This window comes from Acanthopagrus latus, chromosome 4 (assembly GCF_904848185.1).
Source record: "Acanthopagrus latus isolate v.2019 chromosome 4, fAcaLat1.1, whole genome shotgun sequence".
Lineage (NCBI taxonomy): Eukaryota > Metazoa > Chordata > Actinopteri > Spariformes > Sparidae > Acanthopagrus > Acanthopagrus latus.
In genome coordinates, this window is record NC_051042.1 from 35,243,708 (window position 1) to 35,256,736 (window position 13,029).

Consider the following 13,029-nt stretch of genomic DNA (forward strand, 5'->3'; position numbering starts at 1 on the left):
TTCCTGTCTGCTCCCCACCTTCTTTCATTAAACTGACCAACACATCTGTGAAATACATCAATAACAACACAATATATTACAGTCAAATGACAAAAGCTTTTATTATTCAAAACAAGAGCAACAGATGCTGTGTTGAGTAAAATCAACTGAGTGTAGAGAAGACAGATCAGCCCTGTCCGGGTCAGTCGTCCTCACAGAGGACACGTCCTGCTGCTTCACCAGCTCTGATGTGACCGGACAGATTTCAACCTGGAAGGAGACGACAGACATGTTAGCCATAAAGACAGAGACATGTTAGCCATAAAGACAGAGACATGTTAGCCATAAAGATAGAGACATGTTAGCCATAAAGACAGAGACATGTTAGCCATAAAGATAGAGACATGTTAGCCATAAAGATAGAGACATGTTAGCCATAAAGACAGAGACATGTTAGCCATAAAGACAGAGACATGTTAGCCATAAAGACAGAGGCATGTTAGCCATAAAGACAGAGGCATGTTAGCCATAAAGACAGAGACATGTTAGCCATAAAGACAGAGACATGTTAGCCATAAAGATAGAGACATGTTAGCCATAAAGACAGAGACATGTTAGCCATAAAGACAGAGACATGTTAGCCATAAAGACAGAGACATGTTAGCCATAAAGATAGAGACATGTTAGCCATAAAGACAGAGACATGTTAGCCATAAAGACAGAGACATGTTAGCCATAAAGATAGAGACATGTTAGCCATAAAGACAGAGACATGTTAGCCATAAAGACAGAGACATGTTAGCCATAAAGACAGAGACATGTTAGCCATAAAGACAGAGACAGACTTGGGCTTTACATGAGCCAATAAATACAATTTATAAGACATACAGTAAAAGTAAAAACATTTAAATTATCTAAACTGGTGGAGCCCCATGTTTGATCAGATTTCTATCTTGTTTACAACTCGACCACACATTTCATCATTTAATTCCATTCATTTCATATTTTGGAGGTAAAGTTCTGCTGCGTGTTCAGACTCAGTACTGTAAAATTAAACCGGTTTCCATGTGATCGACTGCACTGAAGCATCCAAACAGTCTCAATTATTTTATTAAGACTTTAAAGTTTGTAAAAATATTTTCAAAGAAAAAATAAAGAAACAATGACATCATGAAGAAGAATGAGGCATAAACTAACATAAAGATGCTGTGTTGGTTCTGTGTGACGGGCTTCACTCTCTGACACATGAAACACTGACTGAAGTGACCTCTGACCTTCTGAGCAGCTCCTCTGTGGACACAGCGTCTCCCTCGGCATCCTCATCACTGTCCTCTGAGCTGCTGTCTGACGCCTCCTTCTTACTCCTCTTCTTCTGCTCCTTCCCTTTCTGTTTGTGCTTCTTATGCTTCTTCTTCTGGGGAACAAATGAGCATGAAGTCAGAGAAGAAGAACCAAACAGGAGAAGGAGCCATTGTGTCTCTTCTTTTCCTACCTTCTTCTCCTTCTTGTGTTTGTGCTGCTTCTTGTTCTTGTGTTTCTTCTCTCTGCTCTTGTTCCTTGGTTTCTCCTCCTCAGCAGGGGGGTGGATGGAGGTGGCGCCTCCTCTGGCTGAACAGGGAACAACAGACAGAGTAAAGTCCACTTCTGACAAGTAAAACTTTATTTGTATTCAAACTTTAAAATCTGGGCTACAAAATATTTTAATTATTATTTGTCTGTTATAGTTGTACTGATTCTTGTGTCTTTATAAACGGACCATTCTCTTTTGATAGTCGAGCAGCAGAAGGAGGCGGCAGCTTCGGACCGAACTCCTCCTCTTCATGTGTCGATTTCTGAGATGGAACCGTGGCTTTAAAAAGAACCAGACAACAAACACCATCAGACGTTTAAATCAAACATGGCTACAGAAATCCTCCGTCGTCATCACGTGACATCTGTGAACAGATCCAAATATGGACTAAATGATTTTTGGTTCTGGGATTTTTTTTCACCTGTCTGCTGGCTGGATGTGATGGTGGAGGAGGTGACGGAGGAGGTGACGGAGGAGGTGACGGAGGAGGCGCTGGCAGGTATGTTGAAGAGGTTCAGAGGCTCCACTCTGCCCTCGTCCTCCTTTGTTACATCGTCCTCATCGCCGCTCTCTCCCTCTGATGAAGACGAGGACTTCTCATCAGAGGAGCCAGCGAAGATGGCTTTGAACAGGTCCATGGGAGGCCTGTTCTCCTCCTCCTCCTCCTCCTCTTCTTCTCCATCACCTTTCTTCTTCTCTGAGCTCTGCTGATCCACTGACTTCTGCATGAAGAGAACACAAGTTCATATTTTTATGATCACGTTCCTGCTCTCCAGCAGATAAACCTTTTCCAGTTTTGACGCACCTCCTCCGTCCTGTCTGTAGTCCGACTGCTGGTGCTGGTGGAGGCAGGTGGAGCAGGTGTGGACGTTTGTTCCAATTTGATCTCAGTTTGGTTTCGTGCAGCACTAAGCAGCTCGCTCAGAGGGTCATTCTTCTTCTCCTCCTTCTGGTCTGAAACGTCCCATCGAGACCTTTTCCCAGGCTCAGGAGGCTTTGGTGGAGCTGAGGAGAGGAGGAGGAGGAGGAGGAGGAGGAGGAGGAGGAGGAGGAGGAGGAGGAGGAGGGTAATGTAATAGATAATCATTTCACACTCAGATGTTGGAATAATGAGAAATCAAAACAAGAAACTGACATTAACAGAACAAGAATATTTCAGAAAATGTTCAGAAAAACTGAAAAATGGAGAAAGATGTTCAACTCGTCTTCCACTCAACACAACAGGTGCATCTGAACCAGTAACAAACACAAACCTGTGTGTAGAAACCAGGAAGTGAAGGAACTCACCTGCTGTGTCTCTGCTCTCAGTCACAGTCAGGAAGTTAAAGACTGAAAACTTGTCTCTCTTCACCTTCGGCAGACCGACCAGACCGGACCTGTCGCACCCACAACGGTCAGACAGACAGGAAACATTCAGTGCTGGAGACTAACTCAATACATTTACTCAGGTACAGTTTTAGTTACTAGTTACTTGAGTTCTTGTATCTTACAATATTTCAGATTTCTACTCCCTCATGTCATGTTAATACTATACTTTTTACTCCACTTCCTTTATTCAGTTACGAGGTAGAAAAAACAAATAACTCTTGAATGTGTAAATAAATTAATATTTCAGCTTATTATTACAGCTAAACAGATACTTGTATTTGTCTGGACATCAAATAATGATCAGAAAGTTAAATGACAATGTGTGTGTGTGTGTGTGTGTGTGTGTGTGTGTGTGTGTGTGTGTGTGTGTGTGTGTGTGTGTGTACCCGGGGTAAGGGTCGGGCACGTTGAACCTCTTGCAGAGCAGTTTCTCAGGGTGCCACTCAAACATTTCTCTGGTCAGTTTTCCAAACATCTTCATTGATGCTGCGGCCTGTTTATCGTCCACGTCGCCCTGACAACAGCAACAGCAACAACAACAACAACTCAGATTTACAACTAAACTTTTTCATCTTCTAGTTAATTTCTAGTTTGAGTTTACTTTGGGCTGAAACTTTTCAATTAAAAACATTATTTCAATGAAAACAGGTTCAGTGGGTTTCAGACGAAGACAGAACACTTCAAAGTCGATACGGAACAAATAACTTCTGATGTAATAAACCACTGAATGAAACACTACAGCTGCTGAGAGTACATTCAGGTCATCAAACAAACAGTGAGCTCCTACCTCCTCATCCCGGTTGACCTCCACGCTGTCCTCATCCTCCTGGTCTTTAGCTCTGGTGAAGCGGGAGGAGAGCGAGGAGGAGGAGGGCCTGTACAGGATGGAGGCTCGGACAAACTCCTCCCTCTCTCTGCTGCGCTCCCACTCCGTCAGCGCCGGGTCCAAACTCTGCTCCAGAGCGTCTGAGACACACAGACAGGGACGAGGTTTACACCCGACATCTGACCGGATCCAGCTCGGATTAAATGCCTGTATTTGATCTTAATTGATATATGATTTATATTTGAGGAAACAAGTTACTCATTTTGTCTCAAAACCTTTAAAGCAAAACTAGTGTTTTGAGTTTGTAAGTAGAGAAAGCGGGACAGAAAAAGACAAAATCTCTTCTTTGTTCAGTGTTCAGTTTCCTTTAAAAAAGGTGAGACTGCAGACAGATGCTCCTGCAGTGCATGATGGGACATGTAGTTCCTACCTTTGTCTCCCTGCTTCAGGCGGTTCAGGTACAGCTCATAGCGTGCCTGTTTGCTGGGGTTCTGCTCAAACGGTCTGAAGGTCTGTGTGGACGTCTGGACTCCTCTCCACGCAGCCAGCGCCTCCTGCTGGAGGCCAGAGGAGGCCACACCGCCTGCAGCCGAGGACCCTGCTGACCGCAAGGCACCATGGGAGTCTGTGGTGGCTGTTCTTGCGGAGGGCACGCTGGAGGAGTTGCGGAGGTTGAGCAGTCGGTCTCGGTCTTCAGGCCTCAGCAGCTCCATGACTGAACTGGGACCTGATCCATATTCAGGACAACAACAACAGAGTCAGTTTTCTGTCGATCTTCAGATCAAATAAATGATCAGTGTTTAGTCTCAAATGTCAAAAAGAAAATAATCACATTAAAGAAGCTGACATCACTAAAACAGATCAATCAATTATCAAAACAGTTGGCAATAATTCAACAGTTGACAACTCATCAATTCATTTGTTTTTCTTTGCAGCTCTTGGAAAAAAAAATGTTTTTTCTTAAATACCTTTTTATGGAACCCCAGTAATGACATGGACAAAAAAAAAAAACTGGCCACAATATATAGCTGTAACATGTGTATGAAATAGTAAATTGTGTCCACAAAATACTAATTCGTGGCCATGAAACAAGTGTAATGTGAGCCCGAAATACTAATTAATAATACTGATATCATTCCTGGACAACTCGGTAAGCAAATCGAGCGCACCTTCTCTAGAAACTGCAATAGCCTGCGTGATGTCCCTCAGGTGAGTGTCTTATCTTATTCTGTTCTTGTCGGTATCGTGTTATCCTACATGTAAACAGTGCCTTTCACTGATCGTCTCCTGTGAAAGTAGCATCATGTGTGTCAGACTCTCAGCTGAAGGAATACATACATACATACAGTGTTTAATGACGCCACTGAATGCAGCCCTGCAGTTACAGTAGTGCTCACTGTGTGTATCGCGTTGCCAAGGGAACCTATAGTCTATCAGTGATCAGAATCTTGTTTGTACAGATTTGCAGGTTGTTGTTGCTCTGACTGAACTACTGAAGCTGTCTGTAGTGTTCTCTGGACATTTGTCCTTCAATAAAATCACAGGAGATTAAAAGTTCACTATATTATAGGCCTAATTAAATAACTGCCTAAATGTGGGATAACAAGATATTAACGAGAACAGAATAAGATCAGACACTCACCTGTAGGACATCATGTAGGTTGTTGCAGTTTCTATAGAAGGTGCGCTTGATTTGCTTACCCAGCTGCCCAGGAATTATATTTTTATTATTAATTAGTATTTCTTGTGCACATTATACCACTTTGTGGCCACAAATTAGTATTTTGCGGCCACAATTTAGTATTTCGTTTGCATATTATAGCTATATTGTGGCCACAATTGATTTTTTTTTGACCATGTCATGTCTCCGTACCTTTTTTTCTAAAGTTCGGTTGCTCAAATCTGGGTGTGATGGTTTAACTGTGCAGCAGTTGTATCAACAAGCCTCCAAATATCAGAAAATGGTTAAAAAAACATTTCAGGTATATTTTTCCATATACTATATTTATATACTGTATTTACTGTAATGTTAAACGTTAAAATGTATATAAATGATATAAATAACATTAATTAATAAACTTATTCTGAGAGATTCAGAAGTCAGAATCATAGTTTGTTCTCATGGCGTCTCTGACGAACCCTCAGCAGGACTTCACACTGTTGCTAACTGAGGATGATTGTTCTACCCTGCAGCGTGTCTTCTCCCAGCAGCGCCCTCCGCTGGCCAGAGTCCAGCTGGTGCCGTCCCCCCTCTTGAGGCTCCTCTTTGACCATGTGGCCCCTGGAGACCCTCAGAGCTTCAGCCAATGCAGGACTGACCCCGGAAAGATGTGAAACATCGACTGATGAATTGAAGCGATGGACCGGACGATAGTCTCTGGGCAGAGAAGGCGGAGGGAAGATCTACAGACGGAGAATTAAACGATTAGAAGTTTCAGAAACATTCAGCGATCGATCAGCTCAGGGTTGAAGATGCTCACTGTTTTATCCTCAGCTGGTTTTTGGGCCAAAGTGAATCCCTCCAGGATTTTCCCAAGATACGACGCATCTTTGCTTTTGTCTGTGAACAAGAGAGAGTTACCAAAGTTTAACTCTGATTAAATGTGGTTCATTCATGTTCACCTGAGGATGACCTGTAATAACTCAGGTGATCCTGACGTCTCATCCAGCAGCATCATCAGATCAACACGTTAATATGTCCAATACTTTGGATCATGAACAAACACCTGCAGGACTGATGACATCACATCAGCCTGGACTCGCATGCTAAACTGAGAGTGAGAACAGAAACTTTAGTTAAAGTTTTAACTGATTATGTAAAACTTTTATCCCTAATTTCAGTCAGATCTTCAGTCAGAGCTTCCTGAAGTTTAAATATATTAATAATGAAAGTGAAAATCAACAAAGTCAGGTTGGTTTACGAGTCGTCCTTCACTTTTTAAATAACTATGTAGACATTCTCGTATCTTTTCTTGTTGTTCTCTCAGTGGTCCCGGTTCTTCTGACCTTTCTTCTTGGTGTACTGCTGTGGTGCCGTCCAGCCATACAGGCCGTCGCCCGGCTCCTCTCCTCCCAGAACCGTGTCGTATCTGGACATGGAGTCTCTGTGGTAAACTTCTTCATCGTCATCATCCTCCAGGGCGCCCACCCCGAACGCCTGCAGGTCAAAGGTCACCAGCAACAACAGTTACAACAAGCCAACAAGTTTTTTACACATCTGTTAAGCGATGATCGAGCCTTCAGAGGTCTCACCTGTCCGGCCACGCCTCCTCTCCGTGCTCCTCCCCGTGTGTCTCCAAACAGTCGACTCCTCGTCTCAGACTGCGGCCTGAACAGGTCGATGTGTTCAGCTGCTCCTCCGCCCAGCAGTGCCAGGCCCGGGTCCAGACCACGGTACCCCAGACCTTTGACCCCCACCTTTGGGGTGAAGTCCACCGGAGTCACGTCCTTCGGGGCAAAGGTCACGTTCTCTGGAGCAAACTCTTCATCATCCTCCTCCTCCTCCTGCCGGACAGAGAGAGAGAGAGGAAGGAATATGAATATTAATCTTCTTCTGAAGCAGCTCTGAGGATCAGTTCTGAGGTAGCATCTCACCTCTGAGTGCTCCGATCCAGCAGGGGGTCGCATACAGCCGTAAACTCTGCCGCCTCCGTCTGGTGGGAGGAGAAAAAGCACACAGACAGGCCTCACGATATGAATCACAACACAGGGACAAAGATATAGTTTAAACAGATAAACAGAGAGGAGAGCACCTTCATCATCGACAAATCACATCAACACATTCTCACATAAAGCTGAAAGCAGATCGGCTAAAACACTTTCATTTCCCTTTAATTCAAGACCACAGAATCGCAAAGGATTCATTCAGAAGGACTGCGACAGAGCCTAAACCACATTTCTTTGTATTTTGGTGAGGAAATGATTTTTTGTGATGTTTCTTTGGTGAATATTTGGAAAACAAAAATAACTAAAAGTAAAAACTTGTCGTACCTGTCTGCTGTCGGCCAGCTTTCCTCTTCACACGCGGCCCGACACCCTGACCCTCTTTCCACCCCATCCTCTTCAGCAGCTCCACCCCAATGGACAAGCTGACGGACAAAACCAACACACCTCAGAATACACAAGAGGAAATACAGATTTCAATAAAGGTCACATGTTTTCTATCATCTCACTGTTTCTCTCAGATTTCCTGAAACACCTCTCAAGTCATTTAAACACAACAACAGATGTGTGATAACGCTGACATCTATCAAGTCTGACTGTAGATCAGTTATTTGGTAGCTCTGCTACCTTTGATACTTTCGAATGCAGACACCATATAGCTTTGTCCTGGCTGCAGCGTGAGGATGTCAGCAGTTACCTGGCAGGTGTGATCAGCTCCTCCAGCAGAGTGTCTCCGGGGATCAGGGCGGCCTGAGCGCTGACCGCCCTCGCCTTCTCTCTGACCTCGTCTCTGCGACCGGACGAGAACTCCCGACTAGTGCGGATCTCTTTCGGAGCGATGCCGTGCTCGCTGAAGTCCTGACACACAGCAACAACATCGACAGTCAACTCTACACCTACATCAACAAAATACAGTACAGATTTCTTCTCTCACTAATAAATCCACACTTCAATTATAGTGATCAAAGCACATTATGATGTTCATTTCTTATTTTGAGGCTCTCCACAAAACCACCTGTCAGATCAGACAGACTTTGTCCACTCAGGACCGCTGGGCTGCAGTTCATCCTCTCCTCACACTTTACATTTGATAACCAAACAGTTAATTGATTAATTGTTGCAGCTCTCAGATAAATAAAGAGTCACAGAACTTGGAAAGTCAAAATACATCAGGTCATTCAACTAAATCAGCTGCATTTTTTAAGACATTTCCATCCTTTAACAAATACTCTGGTCTCTGCTGTTCAGTGGAGAAGAGACAGAACTTGTGTTATGGTGGATTTCCATTTCTGGACCCAAACAAACAAAGATGGCAGCTGGATGAGTGAGCAGCTCTGATTCGGGAGTCGAGATGTAGCTGACAGAAAGCTCTAAGGTTTTCTTTTTATTTTATCTGACTCTCATGTAAGTGAAATATAGTAATCAGTGATCAAAAACACAAATAGATGGTGAGTGGAAACACTTCTCTACCTCCTCGTCCATAAAATCTTCTGGTCTGGCATGACGCTGCTCAGATTTCTGTTGCCGTGAAGACACAAAGGTTGACGGAGCCCAGCCTGAAGTCACAACACAACAACCACATGGTGATAAGTCACTGACACTGACACCACACACCTGGAATTAAATGAGGGTCTCAGACGAACAAGCACAAGAGATAATAGCTGAAACATGATATGATCTGGATCACCACTTTGCTCACAAACTGACTGGCTCCCTTCAGTCAGAGCAGGTGAACAGGTGAACAGGTGCTGTGATGCAGCAGCTCTGACCTTCTTTAGTGCCGACAGTGTTGAAATAACCGGCTGAAAAGCCTCCAGTGAACGCCCCATGGAACCTCTGGTACCGTCCCTTCTCATCCTTCACCGTCTGCTCGTGCAGCGGGACGGGCTTCTTCAACGGCTCGTCTACACACACACACACACACACACACACACACACACACACAAGTTATTACACAATACATTATGTATGAGGCTGCAGAGAAGATTCAGGTGCTTCAGTTCCATTGTCACAGTAGTTGTATTCACTTACTATCCTGTTGAGATCTTTGTTGTAAAGTCTACTCTACATCAGAACTGGTAGTTTTTAATATGACAGACGGTTCCTTCTCATTTGAGTGCTGCATTTTTTCTTCATATTTCATTTCCAAGTCAAGAATCAACAGCAGAGGAGTAAAAATGTGGAAAGAGGGTTTTTTCAAGCAGAGGCAAGTGAACAGTTAAGAAGAACAATAAAAATCTTGAAGTTTGAATGAAATTATTTGCTGATTTGAGAACAACTTGTGGGCCGAATTCACAGCTGGAGGGTAAAAATTATTTCACTGACAGTCCGCTGAAAAACTTCCTTCAGCCGATAAGCAGGACAGTTTAAAACTCACAGATATCTGAATGAAGTCTGGATTACGAACCAGGGGGCTAAGCTAACAGCCAGAAGCTTGTTGTTAGCTAGCTTCTCGTTAGCTTAGCATCCTAAGGTTCCCGCTGGAAACTTCGTGGCTCCTTTTTCACAACATAAAACCACCTGACAGTGTCAAAGGACAAACAGACGGACTGTCGCCGGTTTAAAATGTGAGTCTACCTTCTTCCAGAGGCTCCAGCGGAGTCCCGTAAGTCACGAAATCCTCGTCGCTGTCACTGTCGGACGCCATGTTTTCACTGCCAGTACGGGAGGCGCAGAGGAACAAACTTCAAGGCCGAAGGCGAAGTGATTCCCTGTAGGCTGGTAATAATCGATGAGTTGGCGACACCTTGTGGTGGACAGGTTATTACGAGCAGAGACTGATGGCCTATTTGAGTAAAAGTAAAGATATTGTGTTGAAAAATTACTTTGGTGAAAGTGAAAGACTCCAACATCCAGCATCTGGAAACAGGCAGAGAAAACCACTGCAGCGCCGCCAAACCCTGCACATGAACGCCTCTTCACAGAGCTCTGTGCTCCAACACTAACACAAGACAGCGAACACACCATCACACTCCTGTAGACAGACAGACAGATAGATAGACAGATGGACGGACGGATGGACAGATAGATGGATGGATGGATTCAGCTGTTGAAGAAGTGTATAAAGCAGAGCACAGCCTCAGAGGATCAGAGGCGTCAGATATCGGATGTCCATCCAAAGCACGCAGCAGTTTGTCATCTGTTTTCTTTGACCCCTCTGTGATCTATAAAACCTGGTGCTGCTCAACACAAACCAAATGCCTGGCTCAGCAGAAAGCTGACGCTCTGCTCAGATCCAAATCTGAGACCCCCTCGACAACCCAGAAAACACAGAGCCTCCCTGCTCGTTGTAACACGACCGAGCTGCTAGACTTCAGGGGTTTAAACTAACTGGACCCGTGAAGATCTGGACGGGGCTCGGGTCGGGGAGCCAGGGTCAGTTTGAGGGTGTAATACGTGTTTTCCTGGACGGAGACAAGACAGTGTCAGTGTGGAGCCGGTGAAGACAGCCTGTCAAAGAGCAGGAACAGAGCTGAAGCATTCTTTCAGAGCCAGAAGATAGCTGGTATCAAGTCAAGAAATAACCAGATCATAGGTCCAACAGAACCAGGACCGAGCCACAAGAGCCAGAACATATTTAGTAAAGAGGACAGAAGGCATCCAGGCTCTTGATTCAGGCCCTGCAGGTGGAGAGCAAGCTGCTGCAGAGACAAGATGAAAGTAACACACATAAACTCATCAACTGTGAGGAAACATCAGCTGTGAGGAGAACATCAGCTGTGAGAACATCAGCTGTGAGGAGAACATCAGCTGTGAGGAGAACATCAGCTGTGAGAACATCAGCTGTGAGGAGAACATCAGCTGTGAGGAGAACATCAGCTGTGAGAACATCAGCTGTGAGGAGAACATCAGCTGTGAGGAGAACATCAGCTGTGAGGAGAACATCAGCTGTGAGGAGAACATCAGCTGTGAGGAGAACATCAGCTGTGAGAACATCAGCTGTGAGAACATCAGCTGTGAGAACATCAGCTGTGAGGAGACATCAGCTGTGAGGAGACATCAGCTGTGAGGAGAACATCAGCTGTGAGAACATCAGCTGTGAGAACATCAGCTGTGAGGAGAACATCAGCTGTGAGAACATCAGCTGTGTGTGTTCAGTTATTTTAACAAACCAACACTGTGGGTTTGTCAGTGACAGTCGTCGTGTCTGCAGCAGGTCTCAGTGTTTAAATGTGTTGATGGATTCGATTGTTTGTTCGTCACCGTTTGTAATCTTTTGGTTTAAGTTCTCAGAAAAGCTCAACCTCACACAGACTTTTTAATGTTTTATCTTTTGCTCATGTGTTTGATATTTATGTTAACAAAAATAATAACACATGAACATAAATGATGTGATATGACAGAGAAGCACTGACTGAGTCCAGCAGGTGATTGTGGATGTGACATCTGTGTGCTGATGTTCTGTGGACCTGAACACACCAGCTGCAGCAGCTCTGGTCTCCTCTCGTCAGCTCAGTGAGGCTTGAAGTCTTTGACTGTCGAGATGTTCAGTGAGCGTCTCTCCATCGTCATGGTCTCTCAGCAGACGTCTGCATTTTGAATGTTTCTGTGATACAGTTGTTTAGTTATATATTTGTATTATATTTGTAAATCTGCTCTGATGTCTTTGACATCATATTGTGTGCAGTGCCTCGGCTCACTGTGTTCAGCTGTTTCTTTTCTACCTGACGTGCAGTGAAGTGTTTCTGTGGACACTGTCGGCTCCGAGAGATTCTGAACGTGACTGTTGAAACGCTCCTGCTGGTGGCCACCAGGTGTCGCTCTCTGCTCACACTTCACAGGGTTAAAGTTGAGCTGGTGAACCCGAAGGTGAGGGTTAGAAACTCACTGTTAGTCTGCACACCAACACGTCTGCTCAGCTCCACGACTCTGAGAGTTTGTGTCTGGTTTGAACTGAGAGAATCGATGTGGTGTTCTGTGCAGAGGCGGACCGAGTGTTCAGGTCCAGAACGACAGTTTCATGAAGTGAGCAGAATTTCAGTGTTCGTGGTTGGAAGATCTTTGTTGTTATGAAGAATGGATCAACCAGTTTATTATGAATCAAAGTGTCACATTCAAGAGGCTGAAATAAGATGGATGGATCATGAACACACGATCCATCAGATGTTGAACATGATTCTACAGCTCAATACTGAACTGTGTTTAACAGCAGATCAGTCATCTGAGAGCAGAAAAGGAATAAAAGATAAAAGTGATTTTAAAGTCGTCGTCTGAAGACTGGAGTCCACCTACAGACTCCAGCCGCCTGCAGCTCCACAGGAGGTCGGGTGGAGGCTCCAGCTGACGGAGGATGTTCAGACACTTTAAAACATTTGGTGCTGGATTCTCTGAGTCAGAACTGAGATCAGAACCTGCAGACATGATGCACATGTTCACAGACTCAGTGAGACGTACACTGACAGAGGAGTCTCCACAGGGCTGGTGGTGATCAGCCTCTGGGTTCTGACAGGTTCTGACAGGTTCTGTTCTGCACCTTGGTGACGGGATAACTAGCAGTGAGTGAACACGTCTGATCTGATGGCATCGTTGGTTGTGGTGAGGAGGATGTTGTTGTGTTGACCAGCTGCTCTCCTGTGTATCAGGTGGATTATGATGCTGTGATCTCATGTGTGAAGCAGCTCAC

General features: G+C 44.6%; 1 protein-coding gene and 1 long non-coding RNA gene across 3 annotated transcripts; one reads left to right on the forward strand and one right to left on the reverse strand.

The window, feature by feature from the left end:
* Positions 1 to 76: 76 nt before the first annotated feature.
* On the reverse strand, positions 77 to 10,140 carry gpatch1 (G patch domain containing 1). Of its 2 annotated transcripts, none has more exons than XM_037094964.1 (20): positions 9,984 to 10,140; positions 9,176 to 9,310; positions 8,877 to 8,962; positions 8,104 to 8,264; positions 7,734 to 7,831; positions 7,338 to 7,396; positions 6,996 to 7,247; positions 6,750 to 6,900; positions 6,224 to 6,303; positions 5,930 to 6,146; positions 4,174 to 4,470; positions 3,705 to 3,883; positions 3,304 to 3,431; positions 2,837 to 2,925; positions 2,355 to 2,554; positions 1,971 to 2,271; positions 1,736 to 1,828; positions 1,472 to 1,587; positions 1,254 to 1,393; positions 77 to 249 (listed from the first exon to the last, which is right to left on the reverse strand). In XM_037094964.1, exons 1-20 carry the CDS (start codon positions 10,051 to 10,053, stop codon positions 216 to 218), a joined length of 2,886 nt encoding a protein of 961 aa, XP_036950859.1. In that variant the 5' UTR covers positions 10,054 to 10,140; the 3' UTR covers positions 77 to 215. The 2 variants fall into 2 exon arrangements, with proteins under 2 accessions (XP_036950859.1, XP_036950860.1); XM_037094965.1 differs by having other exon boundaries at positions 1,254 to 1,390; positions 9,984 to 10,124.
* LOC119017859 lies at positions 2,907 to 6,893 on the forward strand. Its single transcript, XR_005074586.1, has 2 exons — positions 2,907 to 2,997; positions 6,731 to 6,893. It is a non-coding gene; the product is annotated as an uncharacterized LOC119017859 (long non-coding RNA).
* Positions 10,141 to 13,029: the final 2,889 nt, after the last annotated feature.